General features: G+C 39.2%; 1 protein-coding gene across 8 annotated transcripts in view; it reads left to right on the top strand.

The window, feature by feature from the left end:
* The window catches only part of GTF2I (general transcription factor IIi), a 117,171-nt gene that overhangs the window by 94,669 nt on the left and 8,013 nt on the right, over nt 1–14,489 (top strand). For all 8 annotated transcript variants that reach the window (XM_058568942.1, XM_058568947.1, XM_058568944.1 and 5 more), the window contains 4 exons: nt 2,422–2,496; nt 12,523–12,624; nt 12,730–12,795; nt 13,413–13,596. In XM_058568942.1, the coding sequence (XP_058424925.1) occupies nt 2,422–2,496; nt 12,523–12,624; nt 12,730–12,795; nt 13,413–13,596 (427 nt within the window). The remainder of the gene's footprint in view (nt 1–2,421; nt 2,497–12,522; nt 12,625–12,729; nt 12,796–13,412; nt 13,597–14,489) is intronic.

Raw genomic sequence — 14,489 nt, 5'->3', positions numbered from 1 at the left:
GCCGAAGCAGAGCACGTGAACTTAAGCACTATGCCCCTGGGCCGGCCCTGGATCTTGTTTCTTAATCCATCCTGCCCCTCTGTGTCTTTTGATTGGAGAAGTCAGTCCATTTACATTCAGAGTGATTATTGATATATGAGGGCTTAATGCTGCTCTTTTATCTCCTGTTTTCCAGTTCTTCTGTATTTCCTTTGTTTGTTCTCCCATTTGTTTTGGTTTACCAGTTAAGTTTGGTAGTTCTGTATGATGGTTTTCTTAGTTTTCTCTTTGTTTATCATATGTGTCTCTGTTCTGATTATTTCTTTGGTGGTTACCATGAGGTTTGTATAAAAAATCTCATAGGTGAGATAGTCCGTTTTCTGCTGGCCTCTTACTTCCTTGGACTAAGTCGATTCCATCCCTTTCCTCTTCCCCTTGTAAGTTATTGTCACAGCTTATTCCATCTTGTGTTGTGAGTTTGTGGTTAAAAGTGATGAGGTTATATTTGTTTTTGGTGTTTTCCTTCCCTTAATCTTTGATGTTATAATTAAGTGTTTGCTACCCTATTCTGATAGAGAGCTGCAATTTTTCTGATTTTTGTCTACCTATTTTTCTCCTTCCTCAAAGCTTTGTATCCCCTTTCTCTCTTTTTTTTTCCCAGCCATGAGGGCCTTCTTGAGCATTTCTTGTAGTGGGGGGTCTTGTGGCAATAAACTCCCTTATTTTTTATTTATCTGGGATAGTTATTATTTCTTCATCATATCTGAAGAATATTTTTGCTAAATATTTTTGGCTGACAGATTTGTATTTCAGAATTTTGAACATATCATTCCACTTTCTCCTACCCTTTAAGGTTTCTGCTGAGAAATCTGCTGAGAGCCTGATAGGAATTCCTCTGTACGTTTTTTTTGTCTTCCTGCCCTTAATATTTTTTCTTTGTCATTGACTTTTGCCAGCTTTACTACTGTATGCCTTGGAGAGGGTCTTTTTATGTTGATATGGTTTGGAGATCTGTTGACTTCATTCACTTTTATTTCCAGCTCCTTCTCGAGGTTTGGGAAGTTCTCAGCTATTATTTCTTTGAACAAGCTCTCTGCTCCCTTTTCCCTCTCTTCTCCCTCTGGAATACTTATAATTCTTATATTGCATTTCCTAATTGAGTCAGATATTTCTCAGAGAATTTCTTCATTTCGTTTTAGTCTTAGTTCTCTATCCTCCTCCATCTGGAGCATTTCTGCGTTCCTGTCTTCTAGATTGCTACTTCTTTTCTCCATATTGTCAGCTCTGTTCTTTAAAGATTCCAGATTTTTCTTTATCTCCTCCATTGTGTTTTTCGTCTCCAACATTTCTGATTGGTTTTTGTTTATAGTTTCAGTCTCTTTTGTGAAGAAGTTCCTGACTTCATTGAATTGTCTATCTGTGTTCTCTTGTAGTTCGTTGAGCTTTTTTGTGATAGCTATTTTGAATTCTCTGTCATGTAGGTTATAAATTTATGTGCTTTCAGGATTGATTTCCTGGTGCTTGTCATTTTCCTTCTGGTCTGGAGATCTAATATATTTTTGCATAGTGCTTGAGGGCGTGGGCTTATTTTTCCTTATTCTGAAGACATCTGGTTGCAGCTTCCTCCTGCCACCTCTGGGTGGGGGTCAAGAGCTGTGTATCCTGAGCCTGCTGTGATCCGCAGGTGCTCTCGCTGACCAGCTCTGCTGGTGCTCTGGGTGAGGGGAGGGGTTTCTCTTTCACATACCCGATCCTGGGGTTTTCTCACTCTTCTGTCACTATCTGCTCTCCTGGGATGCTAGCTTGATGAGGACGCCCCCACAACAGTTCAGTCCTCTCCGTATGGGAATTTCCCACAGGCTGTGAGAGAACTTGGAGAGCAGTGGTTTTCCCACAGAGGGCCACTCTGCCACTCTCTCTCTGAGAGCTGCGTGGTCTCAGAGGGGAGGGGCTCTTTCTCTCAGCTGCCTGATTCCGGGGGCTTCTCGCTCTTCCCTCGCTGTCTGCTCTCCTGGGGTGCTAGCTTGATGAAGACGCCCCCACAACAGTTCAGTCTGCTCTGTATGGGAATTTCCCACAGGCTGTGAGAGAACTTGGAGAGCAATGGTTTTCCCACAGAGGGCCACTCCCACGCTCTCTCTAGGAGAGCTGGAGCTGCATGGTCCCAGTCCCAGGGTCGCTGTCGTTGGGGAAGGAGAGGAGCTCTCCTTACCTCCTTCCATTTCCTCAGGGGTTCCAGCACCTCCACCTTCAGATGTGCGGCTACGTGGGCCTCGCAGACATGTTTTGTGTTGTGTAAATGGCCTCTGTTGGTATATGAGTGTGCTTTTTGTTGTGTCTTGCGGGGGAGAGTCTAAGCTCACTCCACCATGATGCTGATGTTACTCAGGGTTTTTTTTTTTTTCAATAATATGCAAAAGTGATTGTGTGCTTACTTTGCAGCCTTGCAGTCCCCAAAAAGACCACGAAGCCCGGGGAGTAATTCAAAAGTTCCTGAAATTGAGGTCACTGTGGAAGGTAAGGCAACTCTGTGCAGTGTTTCTGTTGATCTTCCATTTCACTAGTTAGATCTGATCTGTTGATTCTTCAGTTTACTCTCTATATTTTATGTAAATGAGTTTTTACAAAACTGGTTTTAGGTGTGAATAGCTACCTGTGATGATGTTTCTAACTGAAATCTTCAAAACAGTCAACATGATGTTCTTGGAGCATATTGTAAACTGCTTGCAAGAAAATTTCTAAAATGGTTTTCTTTCCTAATAGTTATGTAAGGGTGCAGAGAGAGACATGTAGGGGTCTTTTTCATCCCCCTTTTTTTCTATTCTTTTCAGGAAAGACAGTTTAGGGATGATTTAAACAGCAGTACCTTGGATTAAACTAGTTCCTTCTATTTTTTCAAGTTAAATTCCTTCTTTCCACTCCCATTGGGTCTGCGGGGATCTCATCTTTTCAGGTTCACAGTATTAAAGCTTCTTAAAATATTATAGACGATCCTGAACCTGCTCTTAGGTATGGATATTTCCTTTTGTCTCTTCATTAATGCGGAGGGAAAGGATAACTTCATTAGGATAAATTCTTTCTTGTCACATAGCTTCAAGTGTTGTATTAAGAGTTTGCAGTACTGATATTAAGTGGAACCTTAATCTCCATTTAGTTATCTTGTCACAGAGAACCTGTTTTCTCATATGAAAGGCAACAGGCATCCTTGTACAATTTTTGGATACTGTACACCAGTTTAATCATTTCTGTTCAGAATTGCCAAGAATTCAATTAAAATATATTCAGTCCTTTATTTTCTTCCTTTTGGATAAGGTCTGAGGAATATCTCTCTAATACACAAGGTGCCATACTTTCCTAAAGGAGCTCATAAATAAAAAGTGAAGTGCATACAGTGTTTGGTTAAGTAGAAAGACACAGACACTGAGGAACCAGACAGACCTGAGCCTGAATCCATAATGATTTCAACACTGTGAAGAATGTGATACTGCATAAAAGGGTGATGAAGGCTTCATAGAGATAACATTTAAATAAGACCTTTGCTGGAAAAGTAGAATTTCTCCAGGCGGAGAGAGAGCATAGCATGAGAAAGCGTGCTGATTTTTTTTTTGTTTGTTTGTTTGTGAGGAGATCAACCGTGTGCAAACATCTGCCAATCCTCCTCTTTTTGCTGAGGAAGAGTGGCCCTGGGGTAACATCCGTGCCCATCTTCCTCCACTTTATATGGGACGCCGCCACAGCATGGCCTGACAAGCAGTGCCTCGGTGCGCGCCCGGGATCCGAACCTGGGAACCCTGGGCCACCACAGCGGAGCACGCGCACTTAACTGCTTGCGCCACTGGGCTGGCCCCACAAGCATGCTGATTAACTAGAGTAGCGATCTGAGTGGTGACATGTACTCTCATGTTTGAGGGAGCAGGTTTGTATCCTGTTCCATGTGTACTTGTCATCTCAGGGACTCTTAAGGGATCTGACCAGAAGTCCTGGTACTAGCTGGTTCTAGGCTTAGCAGTTGTATTCTTGAAATGATTGATCCATGCTGTCTTCATTGCATAGATTGTTGGGGAAAACCATTCAAGTAGTAATGGCCCCAAAACTTCACTAGGGTTGTGAGATCAGAGGTCACGAAGAAGACAGACTTGAGTTCATGAGGAAAGGTGGGATGTGAGATAAGGGGTCATGAAGTTGAACAACACATGCTTAGGTTAAGAGGTAGAAAAGGTATCTTACAACATAGCAATGGGTTCTGCAATGGGAATAGGGTGGCAGAAGAGAACAGTGTAGACCTCCAAAAAGGAGAGACTGCTGAGGTAAGAAACCCTGGTAGAGTTACAGACTACGTCATATTAAAACATTCTGGGCATTGAGAAAGGCGTTAGATCTTCCATACACAGAGGACACCATCCAGGAAGTCACTCTAGTTCCTCTACTTTTGTCTTCTTTCTAACTTATATAAAGTTATATTGTGTATATCCTGGTGTCCTGATCTCAAATAAACTAATCTGTGGGTATTAAATGTTAAAGATGGGGGAAAATGAAACAGCCAGTTAATACCCACCATGTTTATAGGCACTACACAGTAGAATATTAGAAACAGCACATTTCTAAAAAACAAATTAGTTCATAATAGTTGGCACATTAGGGGATATACTTCTGGAAGTTACTCTGACTTGTATTTTTAAACTTCGTCCATTGAGCATGTTACAGCAAAGCTTACTAAGTATAAGTAAACTCTTGGTTATCAGTTAGATGTTAGAAAAACAGAGAAATGAAGAGTTAATAGAATGAGTTAAAATGATTAGGCCTATAGAAGTAAGGTTACCCAGTACAAATGTAGGATTGTATTCTATAGTAGCCAACAGTGATTTTACAAATAGAGACATGTATGCTTTTCTTACATAAAAAAGATCCTGAAGGTAGTTACCTTCAGGAGCTCGACAGTGATGAGACTGGCGTCTCTGTGTCCTCTTGGCCCTTCCTTCCTGTCCAACATGACAGATCGAGGTCCTGTGACCACGTCTGCATTCAAGGCAGGACGTAGAGGAGATGCAACATGAGCCTTGCCTGGATCCATTGTCAGCAAAAGCAAGAAACCTTTCTAGAATGCCCTAGGAGTTTTTGCTTAAGTCTCTTGGTTGGGGAAAAAAAAAAAAAAGGATTAGAAATAATGTAAAGCACAGACTCTGATGCCAAGGTGTTTGGATTTAAATCCCGGCTCTCTGTGCTTCAGTTAGTGTATCTGTAAGATGGGAATAAGAATAGAATAATACCTAACTCATAGGTTGTTTTTAAATTGAGATATAATTCACATGTCATAAAATTCCCCATTTTAAAATATACAATTCAGTAATTTATAGTACATTGATCAGGTTGTGCAACCCTCAGTACTATCTAATTCCAGAACATTTTCATCACCCTGAGAAAGATTGCATGCCCATTAGCAGTTGCACCCCATCTACCCCTCCATGTAGCCACTGGCAACCACTAATCTACTTTTTTGTCTCTGTGGATGTGCCAGTTTTGAACATTTCGTGTAAGTGAAATCGTATAATATCTGATCCTTTGTGACTGGCTTTTTTCATTTAGCATAATGTTTCCCGGCTCATCTGTGTTGTAGCATGTGCCAGTACTCCATTCCGTTCCCTTTCTACCCCCTTTTTAGAAATTGTGGTTAAATATACTAACATAAAATTTAACGTTTCTAACTCTTTTTAAGCGTACCATTCTGTGGCATTAGTATACTCACGTTGTTGTGCGAAGCATCACCACCATCCAGCTCCAGAACTTGTCTATCTTCCTAGCTGAAATTCTGCCCATTAGACAATGACTCCCTGTTCATGTTGCCCCTCACCCCAGCCCCTGGCAACTAACTTTTGGCTATTGGGAATAATATTCCTATGAACGTAGATATACAAACAGCTGTTCCAGTCCCTGCTTTTAGTTCTTTTGGTTATGTACCCAGAAATGGAATTACTGGATCATGTGATTATTCTATGTTTAATTTTTTTGAGGAACTGCCGTACTATTTTTCCACAGCAGCTATATCATACTGCGTTCCCATCAGCAATGCACCAAGGGTTCAGATTCCTCCACATCCTCGCCACCACTGTTATTTTCTGTTTTTTAGGTAATAGCCATCCTAAGGGTATCTGTCCTTTTTATTGATGAATAATATTCCATTGTGTGGATATACCACATTTTGTTTATGCCTTCATCAGTTGGTGGACATTTGGGTTATTTGCACTTTTTGGATACTATGAATAAAGCTACTGTGGAACAGTCATGTGCCAGTTTTTGTATGGACATATGTTTTTAATTTTTTTTTTTGAAGTGATTAATATCTTTATTAGTAGGGTATGTATACATTCCTCAAATTTACCCTTGCCATTCATTTTTTGCTTTTTGTTACAACTCTTATTTTTTTATTTTTTGTTTATTGCAGTAACATTGGTTTATAACATTGTATAAATTTCAGATGTACATCATTATACTTCTATTTCTGCATAGATTACATCATGTTCACCACCCAAATACTAATTACAACCCATCACCACACACATGTGCCAAATTATCCCTTTCGCCCTCCTCCCTCCCCCCTTCCCCTCTGCTAACCACCAATCCAATCTCTGTCTCTATGTGTTTGTTTATTGTTGTTATTATCTACTACTTAATGAAGGAAATCATACGGTATTTGACCTTCTCCCTCTGACTTATTTCACTTTGCATAATACCCTCAATGTCCATCCATGTTCTCACAAATGGCTGGATTTCATCGTTTCTTATGGCTGAGTAGTATTCCATCATGTATATATACCACATCTTCTTTATCCATTCGTCCCTTGATAGGCACTTAGGTTGCTTCCAAGTCTTGGCTATTGTGAATAACGCTGCAATGAACACAGGGGTGCATGTATCTTTATGCATTGGTGTTTTCAAGTTCTTTGGATAAATACCCAGCAGTGGAATAGCTGGATCATATGGTAGTTCTATCCTTAATTTTTTGCGGAATCTCCATACTGTTTTCCATAGTGGCTGCACCAGTTTGCACTCCCACCAGCAGTGTATGAGAGTTCCCTTTTCTCCACATCCTCTCCAACATATGTTGCTTCCTGTCTTGTTAATTATAGCCACTCTGACGGGCATGAGGTGATATCTCATTGTAGTTTTGATTTGCATTTCCCTGATAGTTCATGATTTTGAACATCTTTTCATATGTCTGTTCATGTTTTGAACATCTTTTCATGCCATCTGTATATCTTCTTTGGAGAAATGTCTGTTCAGGTCTCTTGCCCATTTTTTAATTGGGTTGGTAGTTTTTTTGTTGTTGAGATGCATGAGTTCTTTATATATTTTGGAGATTAAGCCCTTATCAGATGTATGGTTTGCAAATATCTTCTCCCAGTTGTTAGCTTGTCTTTTAGTTTTGTTGATGGTTTCCTTTGCTGTGCAGAAGCTTTTTAGTTTGATGTAGTCCCACTTGTTTATTTTTTCTATTGTTTCTCTTGCCTGGTGAGACATGGTGCTTGAAAATATGTTGCTAAGACCGATGTCGAAGAGGGTACTGCCTATGTTTTCTTCTAGAAGTTTCACAGTTTCAGGTCTTACATTCAAGTCTTTAATCCATTTGGAGTTAATTTTTGTGTATGGTGTAAGGTAAGGGTCTACTTTCATTTTTTTGCATGTGGCTATCCAGTTTTCCCAGCACCATTTGTTGGAGAGACTTTCTTTTCTCCATTGTATGTTCTTGGCTCCTTTGTCAAAGATTAGCTGTCCATAGATGTGTGGGTTTATTTCTGGGCTTTCACTTCTATTCCGTTGATCTGTGTGTCTGTTTCTGTGCCAGTACCATGCTGTTTTGGTTACTATAACTGTAGTATATCTTGAAATCAGGGAGTGTGATACCTCCAGCTTTGTTCTTTTTTCTCAGGATTCCTTAATCTATTCGGGGTCTTTTGTTGTTCCATATAAATTTTAGGGTTCTTTGTTCTATTTCTGTGAAAAATGTTGGAACTTTGATAGGGATTGCATTGAATCTATAGATGACTTTAGGCAGTATGGACATCTTAACTATGTTAATTCTTCCAATCCAAGAGCACGGAATATCTTTCCATTTCTTTGTGTCGTCTTCAATTTCTTTCAGAAATGTTTTATAGTTTTCGGTGTACAGACCTTTCACCTCTTTGGTTAAGTTTATTCCTAGGTATTTTATTCTTTTTGTGGCAATTGTAAATGGGATGGTATTCTTAATTTCTCTTTCTGTTACTTCGTTGTTAGTATATAGAAATGCAACTGATTTTTGTATGTTGATTTTGTATCCTGCAACTTTACCGTATTCGTTTGTTACTTCTAAAAGTTTTCTGGTGGATTCTTTAGGGTTTTCTATATATAAAATCATGTCATCTGCAAATAGTGACAGTTTCAATTCTTCCTTTCCGATTTGGATCCCTTTTATTTCTTTCTCTTGCCTGATTGCTCTGGCTAGGACTTCCAGTACTATGTTAAATAGAAGTGGTGAGAGTGGGCATCCTTGTCTGGTTCCTGTTCTTAGAGGGATAGCTTTCAGCTTTTCACCATTGAGGATGATATTAGCTGTGGGTTTGTCATATACGGCCTTTATTATGTTGAGATACTTTCCTTCTATCCACATTTTATTCAGAGTTTTTATCATAAATGGATGCTGTATCTTGTCAAATGCTTATTCTGCATCTATTGAGATGATCATTGATTTTTATCCTTCATTTTATTAATGTGGTGTATTACGTTGATTGATTTGTGAATGTTGAACCATCCCTGCATACCTGGAATAAATCCCACTTGATCATGGTGTATAATCATTTAAACGTGTTGTTGTATGCGATTTGCTAGTATTTTGTTGAGGATTTTTGCATCGATGTTCATCAGTGATATTGGCCTGTAATTTTCTTTTTTTGTGTTCTTGTCTGGTTTTGGTATCAGGGTAATGTCAGCTTCGTAGAATGAGTTAGGGAGCTTCCCCCCTCTTCAATTTTTTGGAAGAGTTTGAGAAGGATAGGTATTAAGTCTTCTTTGAATGTTTGGTAGAATTCACCAGGGAAGCCATCTGGTCCTGGACTTTTATTTTTGGGGAGGTTTGTGATTACTGTTTCCATCTCCTTACTGGTGATTGGTCTTCAAATTCTCTACTTCTTCTTGATCCAGTTTTGGAAGGTGGTATGATTCTAAGAATTTATCCATTTCTTCCAGATTGTCGAATTGGTTGGCATATAGCTTTTCATAGTATTCTCTTATAATCTTTTATATTTCTGAGGTGTCTGTTGTAATTTCTCCTCTTTCGTTTCTGATTTTACTTATTGGTGCCTTCTCTCTTTTTTTCTCGGTGAGTCTGGCTAAAGGTTTGTCAATTTTGTTGATCTTTTCAAAGAACCAGCTCTTGGTTTTATTAATTTTTTCTATTGTTTTTTAGTCTCTATTTCATTTATTTCTGCTCTGATTTTTATTATTTCCCTTCTTCTACTGATTTTGGGCTTTGTTTGTTCTTCTTTTTCCAGTTCCTTTAGGTGCATTGTTAGATGATTTATTTGAGATTTTTCTTTTTTGTTGAGATAGGCCTGTATCGCTATAAACTTCCCTCTTAGAACCGCTTTTGCTGTATCCCATAAATTCTGGCATGTCGTATTTTCATTTTCATTTGTCTCCAGGTATTTTTTGATCTCTTCTTTGATTTCTTCATTGACCCAGTTGTTGTTCAGTAGCATTTTGTTTAATCTCCACGTCTTTGTGGCTTTTCTGATTTTCTTCCTATAGTTGATTTCTAGTTTCATACCGTTGTTGTCAGAAAAGATACTTGGTATTATTTCAGTCTTCTTAAATTCATGGAGACTTGTTTTGTGGTCTAATATGTGATCAATCCTGGAGAATGTTCCATGTGCATTTGAAAAGAACGTGTATTCTTCGGTTTTTGGATGGAATGCTCTGTATATATCTACTAGGTCCATCTGTTCTAGTGTGTCATTTAAGACCAATGTTTCCTTATTGATCTTCTGTTTGGATGATCTATCGGTTGGTGTAAGTGGAGTGTTAAAGTCCCCTACTATTATTGTGTTACTGTCTATTTCTGTTTTTATGTCAATAGTTGCTTTATATATTTAGCTGCACCTACATTGGGTGCGTAGATATTTACAAGTTGGATTGTTCCCTTGATCATTATGTTATGCCCTTCTTTGTCTCTTTTTACAGTTTTTAAGTCTATTTTGTCTGATATGAGTACTGCTACCCCAGCTTTCTTTTCATTGCCATTTGCGTGGAGTATCTTTTTCCATCCCTTCACTTTCAGTTTGTGAGTGTCTTTAGGTCTGAAGTGTGTCTCTTGTATGCAGCATATATATGGGTCTTTTTTTATCCAGTCAGCCACCCTATGCCTTTTAAGTGGAGCATTTAGTCCATTGACATTTAAAGTAGCTATTGATAAGTATGTACTTACTGCCATTTTTTAACTTTTTTTTTTCCTCCGTGTTTTAGTAGTCCCTCTCTTCCTTTCTCCTTCTATACAGAATTCATGGTCTCTTTAGTTTGACCTCTGTCTGAAAGCTGTACTCTTTAACTCCCCTTCTCCCTCATTTTATGTTTTTGATATCATATCTAACCTCTTTTGTGCATTTGTATCCATTACCCTCTTATCATGGAAATAGATAGTTTTTCCTATTTCTGGTCTTCTCTTTTCCCCTTAAATCAGTCCCTTTAACATTTCTTGTAGCACTGGTTTCTTGGTGGCAAACTCCTTTAATTTTGGCTTGTCTGTTTTTAATTCTATGCTTAGTTTCTCAATGATTTGATTATTAAATACAAATAAATGTATTAACTAGAACGATTCAGTTATTTAGCTTTTCTTGCTTTGCAGTGGAATCAGCAAGGGTGACCCAAGATAAAGATTCTGAGGCCATATCCAGGCTAAGTAAGGAAGATAGGAGTGGCCAAATGCATTCTGTGTATTTGCCATCCATTGTTTGTTTATTTATTTATTTATTTTTTAAGATTTTATTTATTTTCCCTCTAAAGCCCCAGTAGATAGTTGTATGTCAGCTGCACATCCTTCTAGTTGCTGTGTGTGGGACGCGGCCTCAGCATGGCCTGAGAAGCGGTGCGTTGGTGCACACCCGGGATCCGAACCCGGGCCACCAGCAGCACAGCACGCGCACTTAACTGCTAAGCCCCGGGGCTGGCCGGCCATCCATTGTTTAGATCTAGGAAATGATTCATGAAATTCTTTTCCACAAGTATATCAGAGAGAGTGTAGTGGTCAAGACTGAGGAGCCAGACTCTGAAACTTGCTATCCCAACTCCACCACTTAGCAGCTGTGTGATCAACTGCAAGTTATGTAGCCCCCATGGTTCAGTTTCTCCATCGGTGAAGTGGAGATGGTAACGATGCCTGTGAAAACTAAAGTAGTTAAAATGTATAATGTGCTTGGTACAGTACCTGGCGTGTACTTTTGGCTGTTAGTGGTATTAACGCAGAACTTGTTCATCAAGCAAACGTCTTTTGTCATGATAGGCATGGGAAGTAGATAACTCAATAGAAAAGTAATTTAGGTGGAAGCCTGGAGCCTCTACAAACATTTCTGCAAATTGGGAAATTCAGTTTCAGGATATATATTTAGAATGTTGGTTCTTTTCCAAAGAAAACTGCATAAACTTAATTTCTTTTTATTTTCCTATTATTTTGGCTCTTTATTTTATTTTATTTTTTTTTTTAATTTTATTTATTTATTTATTTTTCCCCCAAAGCCCCAGTAGATAGTTGTATGTCATAGTTGCACATCCTTCTAGTTGCTGTATGTGGGACGCGGCCTCAGCATGGCCAGAGAAGTGGTGTGTCGGTGTGCGCCCGGGATCCGAACCTGGGCTGCCAGCAGCGGAGTGCGCACACCCAACTGCTAAGCCACAGGGCCGGCCTCTTTTGTTTATTTTTAAAAAATTGTTGACAGGCTTTGGATTAAAACAAGCTTATTGTTTAAGCATTAGATGACCCTGCATAAGAAGGGCCAGGGCCTGGGGTTTATAAGAATAACCAAAACTAGCATTCATTGTCATTTAATGGAAAATAACTGATTACCTATAACATTGTTTCGAAGTGGTATTAAGAATTCAAAGAAAGGATATGTCAGAGTCAGCTAGAGAGAGTCCACAGGAAAGCTTCATAGTGGACATAATACCATTGTACCTGAAGTCGTGCTTATATTCAAGAACGAACGTAGGGAACCAAAAATTAGATGGTACCAAAAGGGCATGGTGAAGCATTAAGTGAATTGAAAGGAACTCAGATCACCAGAAAGCTAATTATGTTTTGGTGGAAAGTGTCTGATTGTAGAGATGGAAGGAGGGTGGGTGGGTGTCTGAAGAATCGGCAGCAGTGCCTTCTTGTTGCCGAGTGCTCATGTGCTATCTGAGCTTCACTCTGTTTTCCCGTACAGGCTGGGCTTCAAGAGCGTGTCTCGGAGAAATCAAAGCAGCACCAAGCGTGATGAAATATGTGTGTTGACTATGATTTTTTTTTTAATTCTTCTTTAGGCCCTAATAACAACAACCCTCAAACCTCAGCCGTTCGAACACCTACCCAGACTAATGGTTCTAATGTTCCCTTCAAGCCTCGAGGGAGGGAGTTTTCCTTTGGTAAATGTGCATTTTATTTCTCTTGAATTTCATCATTTTAAATAAAAGGAATTAATAAAAATACTTTATTTTGCTACTTTTAACTATTGTTTTTTTTACATGCAGAGGCCTGGAATGCCAAAATCACTGACCTAAAACAGAAAGTTGAAAATCTTTTCAATGAAAAATGCGGTAAGTTTGTTTTGAAACATTATTATTAAAATACAAGGCAGCTTTTTTAAAATAGAAGAATTTGAGTAGAGTAAAATGTTCAGCATTTAAATATTACTGTCATCGGAGGTGTGTGGGTTTTGCAGGCATGAATTTCATAATTTTTCCCACTTTTCTGAGCGGTGAGAAATTGAAGACATTATTCTAAAATTAAAATTAATATGATTTTTGGGGCCAGCCTGGTGGCGTAGCGGTTAAGTTTGTGCGTTCTCCTTTGGTGGCCCGCGGTTCACAGGTTCAGATCCTGGGCGCGGACCTACTCACCACTCATCAAGCCGCGCTGAGGCGGTGTCCCACATAGAAGAGCTGCCACATAGAAGAGCTGCAGCTCCACAGCTATGATACACAACAGTGTAGTGGGGCTTTGGGGAGAAAAAAAGAAAAAAACAGGATTGGCAACAGATGTTAGCACAAGGCCAATCTTCCTCAAAAAAAAAAAAATTTAATGTGATTTTTAAAAAATGAGTTTGATTTTAGTAGCTGCAAAATGTAATTCAAAATGCATTTTTTAAAAAGATTTAACTTAAGAAAAGTTATAAAGTTCAGAAATAAGAGAAATGTGTGTGTGTGTTTTATAGGTGAGGCTCTTGGCCTTAAACAAGCTGTGAAAGTGCCGTTTGCATTGTTCGAATCTTTCCCAGAAGATTTTTATGTGGAAGGCTTGCCCGAGGGTGTGCCGTTCCGACGACCATCTACTTTTGGCATTCCAAGGCTGGAGAAGATACTTAGAAACAAAGCCAAAATTAAGTTCATCATTAAAAAGTAAGGAAATTAGGGGCCGGGCGGGTGGTGTAGAGGTTGTTTGCATGCTCCTCTTTCGTGGCCCGGGGTTCATGGGTTCGGATCCTGGGCGTGGACCTACATGCTGCTCATCAAGCCATGCTGTGGTGGCGTCCCACGTACAAAATGGAGGAAGATTGGCAACAGATCTTAGCTCAGGGACAATATTCCTCACCAAAAAAAAAAAAAAAAAGCAGTAAGGAAATTAGATGCAACGAGATTTGCCATGAGTTGATACTGTTGATGCTGAGAGATGAGTACATGGATTCACCTTTGTGGCAGGGCCAAATTAGCCTTACAGTCAGAAAAAGTCCTTTAAGCTGTATATGTTTTGTATATGTTTTAAATTTTTCATAATTGGTTAAAAGAAGGAAGGAGTGCTCTAGCTTGCCAGAGGGAAAACAACTTGATTTTGTTAAATTTACACACTGTTATATTTTTAGTGGTTGATCCCGCTGGAATCTAAGCAGTGGTTCAGTGTTATAAAGCCCTTTTATTTCTCCAATGTACAGAATGTTTTAAATTTCTCTCGTATTTGCTTGGAGATCTGTTAATTAGACCAACACAATTGAAATAGATGGGAATAATTGGAATTAAAACTACATATCGATGCTCAAGAATTACTTGAAATTGATTGAAATAAATTTTATGTTTGATTTATTAACACTTGCTTTTGAGTCACCCAGAAGGCTGTCACATAATCAGAGCTGACATTGCTTAGCATAAGGGGACCTTTTGTGCTTTTGGCCAGGTTTGTAGAGGTCTGGCAGTAGCTAAGCCCTCTGCTTCCTGAGAGAGAAAGGCTCTTGTGCTCAAGTTTTCACAGCCTGTTGTGTTCCCATGCTGCCTGCGTACGGAGCACTTCCTGTTCCCAT

This window comes from Diceros bicornis, chromosome 26 (genome assembly GCF_020826845.1).
Source record: "Diceros bicornis minor isolate mBicDic1 chromosome 26, mDicBic1.mat.cur, whole genome shotgun sequence".
Lineage (NCBI taxonomy): Eukaryota > Metazoa > Chordata > Mammalia > Perissodactyla > Rhinocerotidae > Diceros > Diceros bicornis.
The sequence above is the reverse complement of the archived record's forward strand: the minus strand, read 5'-3'. Positions and strand labels throughout refer to the sequence as shown.